This window comes from Coregonus lavaretus, assembly GCF_964263955.1.
Source record: "Coregonus lavaretus genome assembly, chromosome: 12".
NCBI lineage: Eukaryota > Metazoa > Chordata > Actinopteri > Salmoniformes > Salmonidae > Coregonus > Coregonus lavaretus.
The window spans coordinates 14,347,344-14,369,709 of NC_139999.1; the positions used below are offsets into that span (position 1 = coordinate 14,347,344).

The 22,366-nt window shown below is 44.1% G+C and overlaps 1 protein-coding gene across 2 annotated transcripts; it reads right to left on the bottom strand.

The window, feature by feature from the left end:
• Positions 1–3,107: 3,107 nt before the first annotated feature.
• LOC311138557 (PR domain zinc finger protein 2-like) lies at positions 3,108–13,205 on the bottom strand. 2 transcript variants are annotated; one of them, XM_084173297.1, is made up of 4 exons: positions 13,139–13,205; positions 9,768–9,881; positions 4,944–9,607; positions 3,108–4,713 (listed from the first exon to the last, which is right to left on the bottom strand). In XM_084173297.1, the coding sequence occupies exons 2-4, from the start codon at positions 9,784–9,786 to the stop codon at positions 4,696–4,698; spliced, it is 4,701 nt and encodes a 1,566-aa protein (XP_084029423.1). In that variant the 5' UTR covers positions 9,787–9,881; positions 13,139–13,205; the 3' UTR covers positions 3,108–4,695. The 2 variants fall into 2 exon arrangements, with proteins under 2 accessions (XP_084029423.1, XP_084029424.1); XM_084173298.1 differs by lacking the exon at positions 13,139–13,205 and adding an exon at positions 10,820–12,173.
• Between the last annotated feature and the right edge of the window lie 9,161 nt (positions 13,206–22,366).

A 22,366-nucleotide genomic window follows, 5' to 3' on the forward strand; every position in this document is an offset into this window, starting at 1 on the left:
TATGTACTCTGTCAAGTGTAGACTAGGAAATGAATAAACAAACAGCTTTTGGCATTCTGAGCACAGCCCGATTTCAGCAGTAATTCCTCAGGTAGTATTCTGGTTTTACAGGGAAAATAAATAATGATGATTGACTAGAGCCTCAGCATCACTGCAAGATAATTAATCTATGGGGGGCTGATCATGCTTCAGACTTTTGTTTTTTAAAGAACAAATTCATATCTATTCTTTGGCATGTCGATAACACAATAATATTATGCCATTTAGCAGACGCTTTTTTATCCAAAGCGACTTACAGTCATGTGTGCATACATTTTTACGTATGGGTGGTCCCGGGGATCGAACCCACTACCCTGGCGTTACAAGCGCCATGCTCTACCAATTGAGCTACAGGGGACCACAGGATACAATACAATGCAGGATACAGGATTGAAGCTCCTGCCTGTCATATTGCAGGTAATGTTTTCAGGTCAGATGAAAGACATTCAGATTCAGTCACGTTCTGTGAAGACACATTCCACTTGGGATGACCTCTCTCCCATCATACTCAAGTAAAGTGTCATCAATACTCTTGTCATACTGTAGTCTAACCTATATATAATCAGTATCAGTGTGCGTGTTTGAAATCAACTACATTGCAATCAGACTGTGCATAATGACTGATGGACAAATCTCTGTGCATCCCAAATAGGCCTCAATACTCACCACCATGGCCCAGTTTTTCATAAATTATCTGGATTTTTCCTATCGGAATAGGATTAAATGCATAGAAATAGAATGAATAAAACGGACAAATAATTGACTTGAATGTGGACTCCTGATTTTTTTCTATGCATTTAATCCTATCCGATAGCCGAAATCCAGATAGATAACATCTTAAAAAACTGGGACCAGGTGATCAAGATGAGCTCACCTTGCTCAAAAAGATGCCTGAATGTACAGTACGATGACTCTCTGCAATGGAATCACAACTAGTTAAAAAGGACCTAACCAAAAACATTCAATCATACATGGCAACGCACACAGACGCCAAATTGAAAAAGTATTTAATATGTAAATTAGAACTATATGTTTAACATAATGAGGTCAACAGGTATATTTTTCTTTGTTCATTCATCCTCAAACATACACTGAGTGTACAAAACATTAGGAACACCTGCTCTTTCCATGGCATAGACTGACCGGGGGAAAGCTATAATACCTTATTGATTTTACTTGTTAAATCCACTTCAATCAGTGTAGATGAAGGGGAGGAGACAGGTTAAAGAAGGATGTTTAAGCCTTGAGACAATTGAGACATGGATTGTGTATGTGTGCCATTCAGAGGGTGAATGGGCAACACAAACGATTTCAGTGCCTTTGTAAGGGGTATGGTATTAGGTGCCAGGCACACCGGTTTGAGTGTCAAGAACTGCAACACTGCTGGGTTTTTCACGCTCAACAGTTTCCCGTGTTCTATCAAGAATGGCCCACCACCCAAAGGACATCCAGCTAACTTGACACAACTGTGGGAAGCATCAGAGTCAACATGGGCCAGCATCCCGGTGGAACGCTTGACACCTTGTAGAGTCCATGGCCCGATGAATTGAGGCTGTTCTGAGGGCAAAAGGGGGTGCAACTCAATATTAGGACGTTGTTCCTAATGTTTTGTACACTCCGTGTATATTAGAAGATTCTCCATTAATTTAACTCAAGAGAATTCTCAAGAATATTGATGCAGGAAGGCAAACATATAAGACGAAAATGTCCAACGGAAATATATATTAGCTTTATAACATATGATTCAATTACAGCTTTTTTCCACAAACATGCGACAAGCACTTAAGTCGTACTCCCTCTCCTCAGTGGGGTGAGCAGATGGGAGAATCCCTCTATATAGAACGTCATGGTGTAGATAGGGACAAATCATAATCAAAGTAGAACACTATGTCCAAGTATGTCATAACATGTTATAGGCCTGCATATACACTGAACAAAAATATAAACACAACACGCAACAATTTCAAAGATTTTACTGAGTTACAGTTCATAGAAGGAAATCAGTCAATTTAAATGAATTCATTAGGCCCTAATCTATGGAGATCAGGACTGGGCAGGGGTGCAACCATGGGTGGGCCTGGGAGGAGATAGGCCCACCCACTTGGGAGACAGGTCTACCCACTAGGTAGCCAGGCACAGCCAATCAGAATGAGTTTTACCCCACAAAAGGGCTTTATTACAGACAGAAATACTCCTCGACACCGCCCCTCCCCCTCCTCAGACGATGCCGCAGGTAAAGAAGCCGGATGTGGAGGTCCTGGGCTGGCGTGGTCTGCGGTTGTGAGGTAGGTTGGATGTCCTGCCCAATTCTCTAAAACAACATTGGAGGTGGCTTATGGCAACAGCTCTGGTGGACATTCCTGCTGTCAGCATGCCAATTGCACGCTCCCTCAAAACTTGAGACATCTGTGGCATTGTGTTGTGTGACAAAACTGCACATTTTAGAGTGCCATTTTGTCCCCAGCACAAGGTGCACCTGTATAATGGTCATGCTGTTTAATCAGCTTCTTGACATGCCACATCTGTCAGGTGGATGGGCTATCTTGGCAAAGGAGAAATGCTCACTAACCGGGGTGTAAACAAATTTGTGCACAAATTTGAGAGAAATAAGCTTTTTGTGCATATGGAATATTTCTGGGATTTTTAATTTCAGCTCATGAAAAATGGAACCAACACTTTACATGTTGCGTTTATATTTTTGTTCAGTATAGATCACATTAAAGAAGATACACTACCTCCCCAACCACAAGACTTTAGGTACAGAAATAACCTGCAATCAATGACTTTACTGTGGCATGTTTGCCGCTGCAAGGAAAGGAACATTAGAACTGAAGCAACATTTCATGGCCATCCTTAATACTGGAACACAGCGGCTACTGCTTTCCAGCTGTCCACGTCTACAGACACCATTCCAATTTTCAAACCTTTGAAAATATTTCCGAACATCACCTTTTAACTTTTTTGGCAATCCTCCACACATTGCTGCTACATATTTCAGATTAATTCATTTGATTACATCATACAAATGAAATCAAGTCTCGGGACCGTTTCAAAAACAATACAAAAAATGCAAATCTATAGGGAGTCTTTAATCAGGAAAATGTTACAGGGGAAATATTCCAATGACTACATTTCAATTATTTTTCTGAGGCAACCCAGTTTCAGTCATGTGCAATAGAAATGTCTACATCCCATTCTTCACATTTAAAACCAAATCATTTAAAAGGTCCAAATGCAGTCGTTTGTACCTCATATCAAATCATTTCTGGGTAACAATTAAGTACCTTACTGTGATTGATTTCAATTTAAAATTGTCAAAAAGAAACAAATTGCTTCTTAGCAAAGAGCAATTTCAAGCAAAAATGTAGCTAGGACTGTCAGTGAGTGGTCTGGGTGAGGGGGTCTTTTCAAACAGCTCTTACACTAAAAGGGCATCATAATTTTCACAATTTCACAGTATTATTCCAACCCCAGTGTGGAAATATCTAGAAAATACAGGAAAATCATGTTTGACTGCACTGGGCCTTTAAGGATTCATACTGATCAAATCAAAACAGTAGGGCAGATTTTCTTTTTGAAGTGCTTTCAGACAAGAGGGGGCTACTTATAACTATGTATAACACATCCAAATGTGAGCCCCTGAAATCCACAATGTCAATAAACTGGATAAGCGGCAGTGTTCCTTAGCCCCTCACATTTTCAACGTGAAGAGCAAATCTCATCTTCCCTATCCCTTCTCAGGGAACCCTACTGTGTTAGGCGGCATTGTTATAGTTGTGGCAGGTTTCCCTGCTGGTACTGCTCTGATAAGCAACATGAAGACGGAGGGGAAAACATGCCAGAGAGACAACAGACGTCTCAACTTTGAGATGAAGGGGTCAACTGTTGTCAGGCCACGCATACAGCACATTTGCACGCATACACACACTCTTTCAGCCAGGCTTTCGAACAAACCCACTTCTACAGTTTTGTCTTGGCTTCCCAAACAAAACAAACAACAAAAAATACCTATAAGAGATATTCTACAATGTATTCTCAACGGAGCATTACATGAAATCAAATATACATATTAATTTGTATTAATTAAAGTAGGTGCAAGACTTAACATGGGACACAGACGAGGGACAGGGCTCTGTTTAGTTATACTGGATACTCAGCACATGCATTAAGAGACTGTTGAATCTTCCAACATTTTAACAACCAAACAAGTAAACCGAAAATGGAGGGAAAGAAACACCAGACCAGTTTTGTGAACTGATATAAATGATTGCCATTTGCAATATATCCGCTTTTAACCGTAACGGAACCCCAATGTCAATGTTTTGACTTACAATATATGACAGACAGTATATACTAATTTACAGTCTGTTAATAGTTTCTTTTTTGTGTTTAAAAGTCTCAGGCTCATTTCACAGTGAGTGATGGAGAGAAGAATCCCTCCTTCTGTTCAGCCAACACAGCATGTGATGTGATGTGTGGGGAGCAGAGAGCAGAGTCCATGTTGTCCTGTAACTGAGCCAGCCCACCTCCAGATCCTCCTGTATGTCTGCCAGAGCCTTGGAAAGGCCAGAGGATCTCCTCAGAGGTGAGCCAGCACAGTCACACCCTCCTAGCCAGGGACTTCTTTCTCCTCAGATCGATATGGCTCTATCTGGCTCATTTCAGCAAGGACTCCTGGAAGACACAAGACAACACATAAAGATATCAACAAGTATCAACTACAGTGATATGTCTTCTCTAATTTGAAGTGCAACAGAGAACCTGATTAATATAAACATCTTGTACCACGTCGTGTGGAAAGTATTTTTGTAAGTCAGAATATTGTGTAAAGGATTATTTAAAAATGAGTAGCAACTTGGCATAAACATAGGCTGAGACTGGACCCTGTTTGAAAGTAACATTACCTGGGTCTCTTTAGGCCCCTGGCTGGAGAGGTCCTCTGTTTTCACCTCCACGGGAGCTGCAGTGTTGGCCATCTGTAGGCTCCGGGTCACCGGCCCACCAGCTCGCTCCCTCGCTCTCAGAGAGAACCGTTCCCCTTCTTTCTTTGGCGGCACCTGAGACTGCTTCTGTGGGGGCACTTTCACCTCCGCTACCTTCTTGGGCGGCATTTCCTTGCCCATGCGTTGCTTTGTCTGGGTTGCCTGCAGTGGTGCAGAGTCACTGGGAGTCTCGGAGGGCAACGGGGTGGGGGGTAACGATTGAACTTTTCCTTTTTTCCTTTTCATGCTGAGAGAAACTGTGGCAGCTGGGAAAGAGGCTGGCCTTTTGGTACGCACCTGCGTGGCAGCCGTCTTTCCTTTACCTGGCGGTGGTGGGGCCTCAGCCTCCGCAGAGCCGGGTCCAGAGGTGCGAGCGCGTGTTTTGCCCAGGGTTTTGGGCACCGGCTCAGCCAGCTCTGGCTGCTGGATCTCAGAGTCTGTGGTTCTCCTTCGAAGGCTCATGTTTTTGTCTACAGCTGGTGTTGCCTCTGCTGCTGCTGCTCCCTTTTTGGCCTTTTTAGAGATAGGTTTCATGGGACAGCTGACTGCTATATGTTTACTGAGGCTGGCAGGATAAGTGAACTCCCGGCTGCAGTGCGGGCATACATGGACCTGCTCCTGCGGCTCCTCCTCTTTAACCTGGCTTGGGGCCTTCTTAGCAGTAGCAGCAGTCTTATTCCTCTGAGTGATGGCCTTCTGGACCAGCTGGTTCTTCTTCTTACTGAGGGAACTCATCTTGGTTTTGCCAGGTGGCTCTTGGTTGAAGTTGAGCCTCTTGGGTTGGCCCATTCTGCGGAAGGCATTCTGCCCTGTGTTGGCAGCAGATGCAGGCGACAGAGCTCCGTTCTGGGGCTTCACTATCTGTCTAAGAGGGATGGGGTTCTTCTTGGGAGTGTACCGCCTCTTATCACTGGCGTTGGCACAGGCTAGTATGTGCTTGTGCAGCTCGGGCATGTTATCAAAGCTCTTGCCACACTTGGTGCAGCGGATGGCAGTGCTGAATGTCTGTGGGATGTTGTGGGTAGTGAAATTGGTGGCCGAGGCCATAGAGTCTGCAGCCGTGCGGTTGTGGTATGGGAAGGGGGGTGGCTTGAAACTGGGGTAGTGTTGATTAATGCCCAGGCGTACATCTGGGCCTTTAGGCTTGCCTCCCTCAGAGGCCATGATCTTTATAGTAGTGTAGAGCTCTTCAGTCTGGTCCTCTAGTCCAGCTTCCTCATGCTTCCCGTTAATATCAGGCTTTTCATCTTTCTTCACATCAGAGACCCCCTGAAAGGAGGCAGCTTCAGCAGAGGACTCAGGTGCTGTGGTTGAGGAGGGGTTACTCTCCTCTTTGGCCCTGGCTGGGTCTGTGTAGTTCTGTGGCCTCAGCTTGCCGCTCTCCACCGCTGTGTGTGTGCACGGCTGGCTGGGATGCAGGTCCTTGTGGTGCTGCTGGAGGTTGCAGAGGAAGGCAAACTCCTTGGAGCAGACGGAGCAGACAAAGATGCGTCCCACGCCGTGGAGTGCCGTGCGGTGCTCCAGCAAGGCCGGGGCGTTCCCAAACAGCTGCACACAGAACTCACACCTGTAGGGCCACTCAGCAGCATGCTCCAGGATGTGCCGACTGAGCTCTTTGATGGAGCGGAAGGGATCCTCACACACGTTACACACAAAGCTCTTACTGAAGGGGTCTGGCTCCAATCCCTCCTCCTCCACCCTCTCCTCCACCTCCTCTTCCTCAGAGGGCTTTTCAGCAGCAGCAGATTGAGGTGAAGACCCTGTGCCACCAGGAGGAAGGCCTAAGTCAGCCAGCTGATCCATGTGCTGGGGCTCCTCTTTAATCACAGTGCTAGAGAGTGACGCTGGGGAGACCACTGACGGAGCTGGGCTATCTGATATGCCAACAGGAGAGGTCAATGAGGCAGAGAGAGAGGATTCTGTTACGGATGATAAAACACGGAGTTCAGAGCATTGGGATTTCTCCTGTCCCTCAGTAATAATCGGTTCCAGGTCTTGGTTAATTTGGACATCTACCGAACTGTGGTTCTCACTCCTACCAGGTTTAGATTGTGCTGAGGACAGACTCACAGGGACAGCATCAGATAATGAGGGGGACTCTGTAGAGGGGGTTGATATAGCTTCCCCAATAACGGGATCTGTATTGTGGGTGGGGTCTATTGGCTTAGTGACATGTTTCTCATCTCCATAACTTACTGCAGCTAACATTGTCTCTGCTGTGGTAGAGTTCAATAAGCAAACTGGCTCGTCCTCACCATGGTCAATGGATCTGGGGGACATTTTAGGGGAGAGGACAGGGAGAAAGCTAGAAGTGGGGCAGTCTGGTGAGGGCATGGAGGGTAGGACAGGGGGAGGTGGCGTTGGAGAGGTCAGGCTGGAGACGCAGGGGGAGGAGGGATTCATAGTGACGGGGGTTAGAGAGGGGGGAGAGGGATCGGCTGATTCAAAGGGCATATTGGAAGAGGGACTGTGAGAAGCGGTGCCTGTACCACTGCCTGCAGTATACTGAGAATCTGGGCTTCCCAGGGCACAAGAGTCCTCCTCTCCTGCTGGGTTTAAGCCAGCGTACTCGTTCATCAACACCTTCTCTAGCATGCTGGTGTTGGGCTTCTTCTTCTTGGTGGGGGGCTGTGTCGGAGCTGGACTTCCCTTGGACTCTGGCTCCGCTGTACTCTTCCGACTCATGCTTAAATCCAGCACTTCCTCCCCGGGCATCTTGTTGAAGCCGTCACTCAATTTACTGATGCCGCTGGAAAGGTCCAAGGGCTGCTGATTACATGAGTTCCCTCCGCTCCGAGAGGCAGACCAGCTGCACCCGTCCTTCCCGCTGGGACTCACGGTGTCCCTCTCCTCCTTGCTGGACAGACTCCAGACAGGGGACATGCCCAGGCTCTCCAGATTTGGCACCTTGAGGGTGTACGACGAGACCCCCGCCTCGCTCTTACAGCAGTCTGCTTTCAGCGCAGGGCTGAGCTGTGGAGATGAGGGAGGGGAAGCCGTTCTTCTCTTAAACCTGCCTAAGGCTGCAGGCAGGGACGCAACGGAGAGAGGGGGAGCTAATCTGTGGCTGTCTGCTAAAAGGGCAATGGTGGGTTTCTGACCGTCTGTCTGGGTCTGGAGGAGCTGTTTGAGTTTAGGAGACAGATAGATTGTTTTCTCCTTTTGAAATGCTAATGAGTCTGAGGACTGAGGGAAGAGACTTTCCATCAACAAGGCGGATGAGGAAGATGTGGAGGAGGAAGAGGAGGCAGAGGAGGACCCAGTTTCAGACTCCATTTTAAGACTGGGCATGAGCGGGGGTGTCGACGTTCTCCTTTTCGTCATGGGCTGGCCGAGGTTGGAGACCTGCTTTACAGCACAGGTCCTGGTGTCCACTTTGAAAGTCTGACTGATCTGATTGGGGCTGATGACCACTGCATCGAGACCAAACAGTGCTGCAGAACTGGAGTCCACTTCGATCACTTCACAGCCGCTGACTGAACTAGTGGACAGGATCTTGCCGTCGATGTACAGGCTGAGATTCTCTGAGATGTTATTGGATATGTCGACCATGTACTCCTCTCGGTCCCCCTCATCCTCAGTGTCTGCACTGGGCACATAGACAGGGGGTGGGCTGGCACTGGGAGACTGTTCAGGCAGACGCTGCTGCTGCTGCTGAGATGGGCTCTCCTGCAGCAGCATGCCTTTCCTGCGCACACCCTTGGGCAGCAAGTGGCGCTCGTGAATTCTGCGCTGGTGTCTGCGCATGTTGGTGTGAGTGCCAAAAGCCTTATTACAGTACTTGCAAGGATGAAGCTCTTTTGTCTCACCATTCTCATCCACGATAAAGGGCCGGTCACTCTCAGCCGCAGGGTCCTTCCTCACAACCTGAGGGGTTTGCATAAGTCCTCCAGGGACTGGGGACCCCATGACAACATAGTGGCCAGAGACAGTGCCACAGTCTGGGCTGGAACAGTCAGCCTGCCCCAGAGGACTGAGTAAAGTAGCAGTCCCAGCCAGTGAGCCAGACCTTTGACCTTTGTTCTTTGGCCCGTTCTCATGCCTACGCTCGTGCCGCCGCCGTCCCACCTGCGAGCCAAAGGACTTGCCACAGTAGCGGCATTTGAATGTGTGTGTTTGCTGGTTTGCAGTGGCATGGATGTGTGTGTGGCGCTCCAGGCCCTGTTTGGTGGAGAAATGGCGCTCGCAGTGCTGGCAGGGATGGGACTCCTCTCCGTCACCTTCAAGGTCAGGGTCGAGGTATGGGTCAGCCTCTGGTTCAGGCCTTGGTAGGGATGAGGCAGTCTGAAGGCTCCCAGGCCCCACCTCACCTGGGCTGCTATGGCTTAGTGGCAGATCAGGCTGCTCACTCCTCTCCTCCAACTCAGCTTCAGTAGCAGACTGAGCACTCTGCGGTGTCAGCAACGGCTGCTGCTGCAGATCCCTTGGGTCTTCCTCTTCATCACCCTCCTCCTCATCTTCCTCTCTCATTGCTGCTGAGATGAACTGGGCTTGAGAGAGGCCGTTACTCCCCATGGGGGAACTCTCCCGAGTCACATGTGAAGGCCCTGGAGATTGGGAGGGTCTCTCGTCCTCCTCATTTGGACCTAAAACAGCAGAGCAACAGAGTATAAAAAGTTACATTTAATTTCAAAGTAACAAAATATTCTGGGAAAACCTAGCCGAAATTGTTGAAATACATTAATAACATAACTAGCTACACCCGAACAGACTTCCCAAATATCCATTATAAATGGGGCAACTTACCTTCCTCTGTATCCCACATCTCTGTGACAATAGGTTTGGTTCCGCCTGTTTGCTTGGGCCCACGGAATCCACCCAAACTAGCCTGTCTGGCTCTCTTCAACAGTTTTCTTCTGGCTAAACACACATCAACCAACAAACATTAGCCAAACTCAAATAAAACATTTCACACCAAAGCAATACTGGTAAGATGTGGAATTTAGTTTCTTTAAAATGTTGACATTGGACTACTTCTACATAAGTAAAAGGAAAACAGATTTTCAGATGAGTGAACATCTAGTGGGGGAAGTGTACTAATTCACTTTCACACCTCAACCCACAACTGTGCTGTGTATTGGTTGGCACTTAAACTACATGGAATTACAAACTCATAATATGATATTTGTCTAACAGAAAGCAAAGCGATATACTGTATGACTGCTGAACAGGATCTTAAACAATGTAGGCCAAGTACCACGTGTGCTTATGTCATCAATTGTCTTTCGATATTACCATACGAATGTTATCTTTTTCTTCATCTAAACAGCTGCAGGTTTAGTAGTCAGGCTAACTTCCAATTTAGTCAAATACAACTTCTGGCCAAAATCACTTTTCACAGCCTTGATGCCTTCATGCAGAATTTTACAAGTCATACTAAACACTAGGCTACATAATGAACAAACTGCCATGTGAAGAGATATGGATATTTTTGGAATGGCTGATCAATGTAGTGGTTATGTGCCTAGGCAGGAGACCATTTTGAGTTTTGATCTCAGCCAGCCTCAAGAGGCTGGGCTAGCACCCAATCATCACTGGAGTTGCTTTGACAACAAGGTCATCTGGCCTGGCCTACAAAGCCTGATTCATGCCACAAAAACACATGTTGCAGCTCAGTCACCTGACCAACATGGTCAAAGGCATTCTGCTCAATCTGTGTATAGATAGTCCCCACTTATTATTGTAAATTTGATGCAGATATGTATATGATTTTATCGAAGAGGGATTGCAGATAAATGACAAGTAGGCTCTCTCAACATTAGACAATTCTGAATGTTGAGACTTCTAACACAACTCACCGAGTACTCACACGGCAATGTTCTTAGCCCCGGGCTATCCTTTGTCCCTGGCTAAGCCTGTGTTCACACAAGCAGAGTTGCCTGAAACCAACTGTCACTTTTCTGGAGTAGAATATTCAAATTAGGAGACAATGGAACACTGATTGGCTAGCCCTGAAAAGTCGGTGCCAACCCTGCTCCGGAGCAGGGCCAGCTAGCCCACTTCCAAATGTGCAAGTGTGAAAACCCGCTTAAGCCCAAATCAAACGAAATGTGTTTTTTTATGCGCATGAAAACGCTGGAATTAGAATGCACGGTATTGAATGGCAGAAAACAGACGGTCCGCGAGCGTCAATGCCGTCATGCACTTCAAATTAGAAAGCAAGTATATATTTTTTTGCGTCTACGTGAAGCAATGCTGGTAAAGTGAGCAGATATATTGCCAGAAAATACTGTTTGTGCGTTGTTACGTCTGGAATTGTGACATGTATAGTTAGAAAGTGTATATTTAGTGTTGAAGTTTAGCTGCCTGTGCCAATAATACATATTTAAAAGCAATAACTTTATGCCTACCGTTGTTGATTTCAAGCACAGGCATATAGCCTAGGCAGGCTACGGCTGGGAAACTCGAACTCAGTTCAAGAGATAATATTGTTATATAGAAATAACGAGACTAGCTAAATTCTTTAACTGCGAGGGTGTATTAGCTACAACTCTCCTCATATTCGTGAGCCAACATAACAGGAGGCAGGTACGGTGGCTCCCGTATAACATATAAATTGAGTCAAAATGAACACAATAATTCACAAGGGCTACATAGCAAACATAAATATAACCGTTTTATGGATTCTCATGACAATTAAGTTGGCATAAACTACGTGAATTTACGCTCAACTCTCGCACGCAAATTGGCGTAGTCTCGCTGTGTGGTTTCAGCCTTGCCCCAGGCTAAAAACTCTCTTAGCCCTGGGCATTGGCGTGAACGTGACTATTAAGTCAATAAATCAGTGCAAATTCAAAACAGACCGGGGTTGCATATATAGGCCTACACCACAAACTTAAATCATATAGACATACAGTTTTTAACCAACATCGTTAAATGTTCATTCATATTGAAAGAAAAACACTTGGTCAATTTCATGGAGAAATAATTCAAATTCTATTGATTTCATTCTAGCAGCTAATTCAAAAAATAATTATGCAAAATGCAACTCGTTCTGAAGATTTTGTATTGTTGAGAAAGGAAGGGTGGGACTACAGAGCTTGTGCAACTGCATGCATCCAGGGCCTAGTCTGCAGCACAACATTACCTCAACTTTGCATTGACTTTGGCTGACTAGCTAGCTAGTAGCTACCGTCCCTAGGCCAAATTAAAATGGAGCACACACTTACCTGGGAAACATGAACAAAATATCAAATATATAAGAAACCTATACCGTTCAGCTAAATCGTGTTTGTTACTTCGGGGGAAAAAAGGGTGTTTCTTTTCAGGGCAGGCATATTCCAGACAAAATTGATAAACGTATCCAGGTAGTTGGTAGCTGTGGGTAGCTAACTAGATGTAGCTAAGGGTTTACAACACATGTATGACACATACATCGATACCTCGAGTAACCTACCCTCCCTTTATCACAACGGCACCTGTTTTGATCAGTTATTTGCTGAACACAAAAGCCAGCGCTTGCCATCTTCCCTGAACGGGTTGTCTGGCACGTCCGTGCTTGACCTAGCCTGTTAGCTCGTAAGCTAGCTAGCTACCTGAGCTGAATTGACAGCAGTGAAACAACCCGATCAGACTATGAAATCCCTAACCTGCAAGTCCTGTAACAGAACTAGCTAATTGGATATCTCGTAAATATAGGTAAGTAGCAAATGTAATCAACGGATCAAATAACGTGGCTCGCAAATAAATTGCAAGTCTGGAAAGGTCACATCCTGGAAAACGTCACGACGAGCCAGTCACCGAGTTAACGTTAGCTAGCTAACTTATTTATCCGACAAGCCAATGTTGACAGTGGCGTGCTGTCTGTGTTGTTACATAATAGCTACCAATTTCGCTGCAATCACCCTCCTTTATAAAAATTAACAGTAACATAAAACTACCTTTTTGAGATAGAATGTTTGGAAGGGAAAATGACTGCATCTAGTTAGTTACACCTCGCTGTACTGTTATCTAAGCTAGCTAGCTAGCATGCTATCAATAATTCAACTTCGAATGGGCGTAAATACCATTTCCTTCGACTTCTGCCACCCACTGCCAGCTATCGTATCGAAGAGTTTGGTAAATATGTCCTGCAAAATGTAAGATATACATTTGAATTTTAGGGTTGTACGCCTTACCTCGCTTTGCCCTGGGTGAATTTTTCTTGCTCAGACTGCTGGCTCTTTCTTCCTCTAATGCAGCTGTTATCTCAGGGTTGTCTTCCCAATTGTACCACACCAGCAACTCTTCCCCGGGCCCGATTGGCTATTATAAGGAAAGAGGAGAGGGGGAACAAATCAGAGACCGGTTTGCTGAGAGACAGGATGAAAGACTTGGGCTCTTGTTGTGCCTGTCAAGTCAAGAGTCAACAGGAATGTTAGGTCTTGACATTTCGGTAGCTGTAGAAGATGGCAAACTAACTATGTATTTTAACATTTTAAATGTAATTCCTTTTATAAATGGTTTATTACCCAAGTATACCAGAGACCACATAATACACATTTGAAATGTGCATGAATTATAAAAAGGGTTTACCACAATTGTAAACATAGCAAATTGGTTGTAATTCTCTCATTTGGCTTCAATGAGAATAACCCCCAAACTAGCCAGAAGATCCGACCCGCTTGCTTACATCTGCACTAGGGTCGGACAGCATTCCTGTGAAGATTAAGACACGGCGGAGCTGGCGTGAGATATGGCTTGAAAAATATACCTCAATCCAGGGATGAGAAATGCGTTGGACTCCAAATTGTCCCATTATCCCAACTGTTACACCGAAAAGATTGAACGCTAAATAGCCAGTACTCCTGCATTCACATGCCTAAATGGCAAACCATCACTCTGCTTTAGTACTCAAATGTTTAGAGAATAACATTTTACCAGTGAGACTTCATGTCTGAATTACCTGTAACACTTTGTAGTAAATGGCTCGGTTGATCTCCATTGGGAAAAGGTTCTGTTCTTGAGTGGAGCGTGCCCAGTTTACATACCGTAGCCAGTTCCCCTTCATGGGGTCTGTAGCATCCACACACATCCAGCCCCTGGCTGGAAAATACACCTACAGAGGACAGATTGGTTATCTGGATGATAATCTTTAAAATGTTATGAAAATGGATAACAGCATATATAATACAGAGGGTGTGCTGTGCCTGCAATGTGTACAACCTAGATGTCTGTGAAGATACTGTAGATCTTTGAGGCTATCACTCTATCCTCTGCTGCTCACCTCCCACATGTAAACATTGCTGGACACTTGGGACCTCTTTTTCTTCTCTCCTACAAATGGGCCGAACCTCTTGCCTTTAGGGATGAGCCTCGAGGCCCAGACACCTGGGGAAAAGAGTGGAGGAAAATCCGTCAGCAATCTCAAACCAAACCCTCACTGCCTACTAAATGTTGCCTAGGCAACTCCCTGCAATTGGTGGATAGCGATCAAAAATCAGATTCATCTTACAAATGCAGATTTTTTAAAAGTTGTACAGAATTGAACATGCACTTCAAAATTCACAATTAACCATGCACTATAGAGAAGCTTTCAGCCTCTAAAAATGTGTTAAGGTGTGCCGATTCTCTGAGGCATGCCAGAACAGGCTGGAGATGCTTCTTTTTCTTGAGTTGAAAGCCTTCATAATACACTCTGCTACCACTGCCAGATCTAGTTCTTCCTCTCCCTTGTTATCACTGGTCGTTACTATATGATCCTAAGTATCAGGAGCTACACTTGTCATACCACACCAGCGAACACCACAGTCAGAAACCACAGAGCCACTCACTGCATATAATAAGATGCACTGCTAGCGGAATTTTACCACCAACAAATGATCATTGATCACTTTAGTCCCATGTAGCTCAGTTGGTAGAGCATGGCGCTTGCAATGCCAGGGTTGTGGGTTCGTTTCCAACGGGGGGCCAGTATGAAGATGTATGCACTCACTAACTGTAAGTCGCTCTGGATAAGAGTGTCTGCTAAATGACAAATGTAAATGTAATCACTTATCTACAAAACTGAAAAGTGATGTGATGTTAGAACAAACCCAAAGCAGCTCATTTTCAACTCACCAATGCGACTTTGATCAACAGCAGAGCAGCTTAGTCTCATGCTATCGGGCAAGCCCTTCCACACATGATGCGGAATGTCAGCGAGCGTTTCCTTTGTCCCTCCAGGAACTGCCATGGTCACCTAGAATATAACACACAATTTCATATCTAAAGCAGACCACCACCCTGACCAAAACATAAAAACGCTCTCACACCAGGGGCACTGTAAAACTGGGCATAAATGTATTCGCTTCTTTTACCTGCTCATGTAAGACTCCACAATGGACTCTGGGTCTGGCACTTTGGGCAGGCTGTGCTCACATCGGATCTAAAGGGTAGGCAGCACAGGAGACGTATAATTGTGGTCTCAGGATAATAGTCAATGCTATTGTAGGATAATAGCATTGAGGCAGACTGCCGATGCCACATATAGCCACATGATAGTGACTCTGGCAGAGTCACTACTGATTATGAAGAGGATAGCTATCATTACTAGTACTCAACTATACTTAAGATGAACTACCCCTTTATTAACAACACAAAAGGTGAAATATGAGACATGCATATTTGTGGAATCAAGTTGTTCTTATTACAACAAGCTTGAGAAGCACAGGTAGAAATGTCCTTTTGTAAGAAGTTGTATTTTTTACTCATGATAAATTACTGTATTAGGAAAGGAGTTGGGATTCTAAGGCAAACTGTCCTGGCTGTCACTGGTTCAAAATATCACACTCCTTTAAGTAGTTGACAAACTCCGACACAAAGCAGATTACATGCAGGCCAGGCACATTTTCTTAAAGCTTGCAGACATGCCAGCATGCATATATTTGAGATTGTAATATGAATTCAGTGTAATAACTCATTATTGTAGTAGACTTTTCCATAGCCTGAAATACAGTGATGTGATCATCTCAATAAGTTAGGCCTACCTCAGGAAAAAAAAAAGTGCAAGAAAATGTATTCAGTAGGCTATATGCTGCACTCATGTTGAATATAGGGTAGGGTAGGCTATAAGGTCTTTTAAAAGCATTCAAATGATGATAATTTCAACATTTGACAGTTACAACAAAAAGAGACTACCCTACTACCTATTGGATAAACCATTATTTATCCAGAACTTTCCTACACTTTTCATAAATACACCAATTAGGCCTACACACGCACTAATATAAGGACGAAACATTTGGACAGGTGCTTAGAAAACACATATACAGTGCATTCGGAGAGTTTTCAGACCCCTTTACTTTTTCCACATTTTGTTATGTTACATTTTGTTAGCCTTATTTTAAAATTGATTAAATTGTCCCCCCCCCCCCCCCCTCCCCTCCCCTCCCCCTCAATCTACACACAACACCCCAAAGTTGTGTTTTGTAGTTTTTTTATTTATCATAAAAAAATAATTTAAAAAAACTCACATTTACATAACTATTCAGACCCTTTACTCAGTACTTTGTTGAAGAACCTTTGGCAGCAATTACAGCCTCAAGTCTTCTTGGGTATGACGCTACAAGCTTGTCACACCTGTATTTGGGGAGTTTCTCCCATTCTTCTCTGCAGATCATCTCAAGCCTTGTCAGGTTGGATGGGGAGCGTCGCTGCACAGCTCTTTTCAGATCTCTCCAGAGATGTTTGATCGAGTTCGAGTCTGGGCTCTGGCTGCGCCACTCAAGGACATTCAGAGACTTGTCCCGAAGCCATTACTGCGTTGTCTTGGCTGTGTGTTTAGGGTCGTTGTCCTGTTGGAAGGTGAACCTTCGCCCCAGTCTGAGGTCCTGAGCGCTCTGGAACAGGTTTTCATCAAGGATCTCTCTATACTTTGCTCCATTAATCTTTCCCTCAATTCTGACTAGTCTCCCAGTCCCTGCTGCTGAAAAACATCCCCACAGCATGATGGTGCCAGGTTTCCTCCAGCCGTGACGCTTGGCATTCAGGCCAGAGTTAAATCTTGGTTTCATCAGACCAGAGAATCTTGTTTCTCATGGTCTGAGAGTCCTTTAGGTACCTTTTGGCAAACTCCAAGCGGGCTGTCATGTGCGTTTTACTGAGGAGTGTCTTCTGTCTGACCAGTCTACCATAAAGGCCTGATTGGTGGAGTGCTGCAGAGATGGTTGTCCTTCTGGAAGGTTTTCCCAACTCCACAGAGGAACCCTGGAGGAGCTCTGTCAGAGTGACCATTGGGGTCTTGGTCACCTCCCTGACCAAGGCCCTTCTCCCCCAATTGCTCAGTTTGGCCGGGCAGCCAGCTCTAGGAAGAGTCTTGGTGGTTCCAAACTTTTTCCATTTAAGAATGATGGAGGCCAATGTATTCTTGGGGACCTTCAATGCTGCAGACATTTTTTTGTACCCTTCCCCAGATCTGTGCCTCGACACAACCCTGTCTCGGCGCTCTACAGTCAATTCCTTTGACCTCATGGCTTGGTTTTTACTCTGACATGCACTGTCAACTGTGGGACCTTATATAGACAGGTCATGTCTTATATAGACAGGTCCAAATCATGTCCAATCAATTGAATTTACCACAGGTGGACTCCAATCAAGTTGTAGAAACATCTGAAGGATGTTCAATGGAAACAGGATGCACCTGAGCTCAATTTCGTATCTCATAGCAAAGGGTCTGAATACTTATGTAAATAAGGTATTTCTGTTTTTATTTTTTTAAAACTAATTTGCAAACATTTCTAACACATTTACATTACATTTTAGTCATTTAGCAGACGCTCTTATCCAGAGCGACTTACAGTTAGCACATACATTATTTTATCGAACCCACACAACACAAAATATGTTGCTAAAAATATTGCCTTTTAATAATCTATAATATATTAGAATGCTGCCTTTATTAGGCTATGGCCTAATTAGGCCTAGATTTACTAGTAATCTTACATATAATAACAAATAAATCATGTGCTTGGAGTGTTCTGAGATATCAAGCAAGTTTTACAAACTAATAGCTAGAGGGTATCACATATTTTCTTTCAGATTGTGAATCCAATGGCTTGACCATCATAGCCAAATTATTTGACAAAATGCATTTTATTGTTATCCTTGTACATCGACCATTCGCATGGTAGGCTATTCCAAACCAATGCAACCATCGACTGGGTGTCTCTGGTTTTCCAATGAAGCCACTTACATGCCAACCGGTTTGATTGGGATAACCGTCTTGACATATTTGTGCATTTACCTGTTTTAGTTTGATCAGCACTGTGATTTTTGTCTACCTGCTTTCAATCGGCTGAAGATGGAGGATGGAGGCTTGAGTAGAAAGCCTTTCCAATAAGCAACTAACTATTCGTTCGGATTGTGGAGTTGGGAGAGGCAGGCGGCTCGTGCAACTGTCGATAGGTCAACGCTCAATTCGGCTTTTTAAAGATTTTTGCAAGGACTCTGTGCAGAATGGACAACAGACACCTCTTGAAAAAAATAATGAATACTTGTTTTCAAACATGTATGCCCAAGTCACTCAGTAGCCTAACCTCAATTGTCAAATTGTTGACCAATGGTCTTTTCATGATAATGTCTCACATCATTATTAAATGGCATATTCCATGGCATTTAGATACAGTATTACAAGAAATTGATGTCCACTAATCAATCACATTTTTATTCGGCCCATGCCACATATAAATGATTAACTGTTATGTTATCATCAGGCAAATAACATTGATAGTTGTTGGTGTCTAAAAAATTTACACATACAGTGGGGAAAAAAAGTATTTAGTCAGCCACCAATTGTGCAAGTTCTCCCACTTAAAAAGATGAGAGGCCTGTAATTTTCATCATAGGTACACGTCAACTATGACAGACAAATTGAGGGAAAAAAATCCAGAAAATCACATTGTAGGATTTTTAATGAATTTATTTGCAAATTATGGTGGAAAATAAGTATTTGGTCACCTACAAACAAGCAAGATTTCTGGCTCTCACAGACTTGTAACTTCTTCTTTAAGAGGCTCCTCTGTCCTCCACTTGTTACCTGTATTAATGGCACCTGTTTGAACTTGTTATCAGTATAAAAGACACCTGTCCACAACCTCAAACAGTCACACTCCAAACTCCACTATGGCCAAGACCAAAGAGCTGTCAAAGGACACCAGAAACAAAATTGTAGACCTGCACCAGGCTGGGAAGACTGAATCTGCAATAGGTAAGCAGCTTGGTTTGAAGAAATCAACTGTGGGAGCAATTATTAGGAAATGGAAGACATACAAGACCACTGATAATCTCCCTCGATCTGGGGCTCCACGCAAGATCTCACCCCGTGGGGTCAAAATGATCACAAGAACGGTGAGCAAAAATCCCAGAACCCCACGGGGGGACCTAGTGAATGACCTGCAGAGAGCTGGGACCAAAGTAACAAAGCCTACCATCAGTAACACACTACGCCGCCAGGGACTCAAATCCTGCAGTGCAAGATGTGTCCCCCTGCTTAAGCCAGTACATGTCCAGGCCCGTCTGAAGTTTGCTAGAGTGCATTTGGATGATCCAGAAGAGGATTGGGAGAATGTCATATGGTCAGATGAAACCAAAATATAACGTTTTGGTAAAAACTCAACTCGTCGTGTTTGGAGGACAAAGAATGCTGAGTTGCATCCAAAGAACACCATACCTACTGTGAAGCATGGGGGTGGAAACATCATGCTTTTGGGCTGTTTTTCTGCAAAGGGACCAGGACGACTGATCCGTGTAAAGGAAAGAATGAATGGGGCCATGTATCGTGAGATTTTGAGTGAAAACCTCCTTCCATCAGCAAGGGCATTGAAGATGAAACGTGGCTGGGTCTTTCAGCATGACAATGATCCCAAACACACTGCCCGGGCAACGAAGGAGTGGCTTCGTAAGAAGCATTTCAAGGTCCTGGAGTGGCCTAGCCAGTCTCCAGATCTCAACCCCATAGAAAATCTTTGGAGGGAGTTGAAAGTCCGTGTTGCCCAGCGACAGCCCCAAAACATCACTGCTCTAGAGGAGATCTGCATGGAGGAATGGGCCAAAATACCAGCAACAGTGTGTGAAAACCTTGTGAAGACTTACAGAAAACGTTTGACCTGTGTCATTGCCAACAAAGGGTATATAACAAAGTATTGAGAAACTTTTGTTATTGACCAAATACTTATTTTCCACCATAATTTGCAAATAAATTCATAAAAAATCCTACAATGTGATTTTCGGGATTTTTCTTCCTCAATTTGTCTGTCATAGTTGACGTGTACCTATGATGAAAATTACAGGCCTCTCTCATCTTTTTAAGTGTCAGAACTTGCACAATTGGTGGCTGACTAAATACTTTTTTTCCCCCACTGTAATAATTTGATTACATATCCCTTAATTTCTTACACCCAGGATGTGGAAGTATGTAGCTAAAAAATCCTCATAGTATTCTTTTGTATTTATTTCCAGGATTATTACTTTGTACTTGAAAATAAAGCATGAAAGACTATTACATGAATAAGAAGAATTTATTGTCAATTTTCTTGCAGATTTTTTTTTTCTCAATCCAACACACACACACACACACCTGGAAATCCTGGCACATTTTTAGTCATTTAGCAGATGCTCTTATCCAGAGCGACTTACAGTTAGTGAGTGCATACATTTTCATACTGGCCCCCCGTGGGAAACGAACCCACAACCCTGGCGTTGCAAGCGCCATGCTCTACCAACTGAGCTACACAGGGCCTTAAGACTCACGTGTAAGCCTGGGTTCTACACATTTCTCAACTAATTCATCTCTCTTCCGCAGCCTGCGGTGCAGCACCCCTAGAGGTGTTACAGTGGCTTGCGAAAGTATTCACCTCCCTTGGCATTTTTCCTATTTTGTTGCCTTACAACCTGGAATGAAAATTGACTCCACAACCTGACCTGTTTGGAGAGCTCCTTGGTCTTCATGGTGCCCCTTGCTTGGTGGTGCCCATTGCTTAGTGGTGTTGCAGACTCTGTGGCCTTTCAGAACAGGTGTATATATACTGAGATCATGTGACAGATCATGTGACACTTAGATTACACACAGGTGGACTTTATTTAACTAATTATGTGACTTCTGAAGGTAATTGGTTGCACCAGATCCTATTTAGGGGCTTCATAGCAAAGAGGGTGAATACATATGCACGCACCACTTTTCCGTTATTTTTTTTTTAGAATTTCTTTTAACAAGTTTTTTTTTTTGTTTCACTTCACCAATTTGGACTCCATTACATGTAATCCAAATAAAAATCAATTTAAATTACAGGTTGTAATGCAACAAAATAGGAAAAACGCCAAGGGGGATGAATACATTTGCAAGGCACTGTATATGCTTATGCTGGCTCACGCTAACAGATTTTCCCTTCAGACTATGAATGGAAGTACTCTTAAGAACACACAGATGTAATCACGTGGTATCTTAATCTTTTTTTTTTTACTTGCTACTGCTACAGAGTAACCAGGAAAAACGGTCCTTGTCAAAGTTCTGTTCCAAACATGTTATTGACCACCAGAGGAGGCTGTGTTCCCACACAATGTAGGTGATTATATAAACCCGCTTTCTTTCTCCCAACACAGTCATTGCAATACATTTTTACCAAGTCTCAAGCCCAGGAGTATCCAGTTCATTATCCATGGTTAATTGTCAACCTGACCAATAAGTGTCTCTCATTCATGTTGTTGGCTAACAGATGTAAGAATTCATTAGCAAACCTCAGGCATTGTTAATACATTGTACCAAGATTCATGTATCAAAATGTATCTTTTGAAAATTAAAAATATTTCACCCAATTATAATGTTCTGTCATGATGAGCACATGTTCAACTTAATAAAAAAACATGTTTTTCCATCTCAAGAGGTGAAATAAAAAAAAAAAGACTATAGGAAGTGCCTATTAAGTGCCAAATAAAGTAACATGTTTGGCCTAAACAGGGGGATGGATGCTTGTTGTGTTCAACAGGTAGGGGCAATGGAATGCAAGCTTCACCATTTTTTTAAATTGTTAAAACATTTCTAGCCTGTCTATCTATGATATCAGGGTTGAAATGTTATGCTCGACCCACTCAGTTTCCCACCACAAAAATATCTTAAAATACTTAAAACATCAAAGGGATGCAAAAGGGAATCATTTTGTTGAACGACCCAGGTTGTGGTTGGTTTGTAAAGCACTGGTCTCAACTGCGTCCCCAATTTCACTGAAGTCAGTGTAATAAAACACCCTCCTACCAGAGCTAACTCCTCCCATCTTCCGCAAGACTCCACCCTCCTCAACTCCCAGGTCATCCTCCCTGGCTCCTCGACTCAGCTGTCAGCAGCACCAGTTCTGAGAGGGACAGCTTGGCCATAGGAGCTCTTTTAAAGGGCCTCA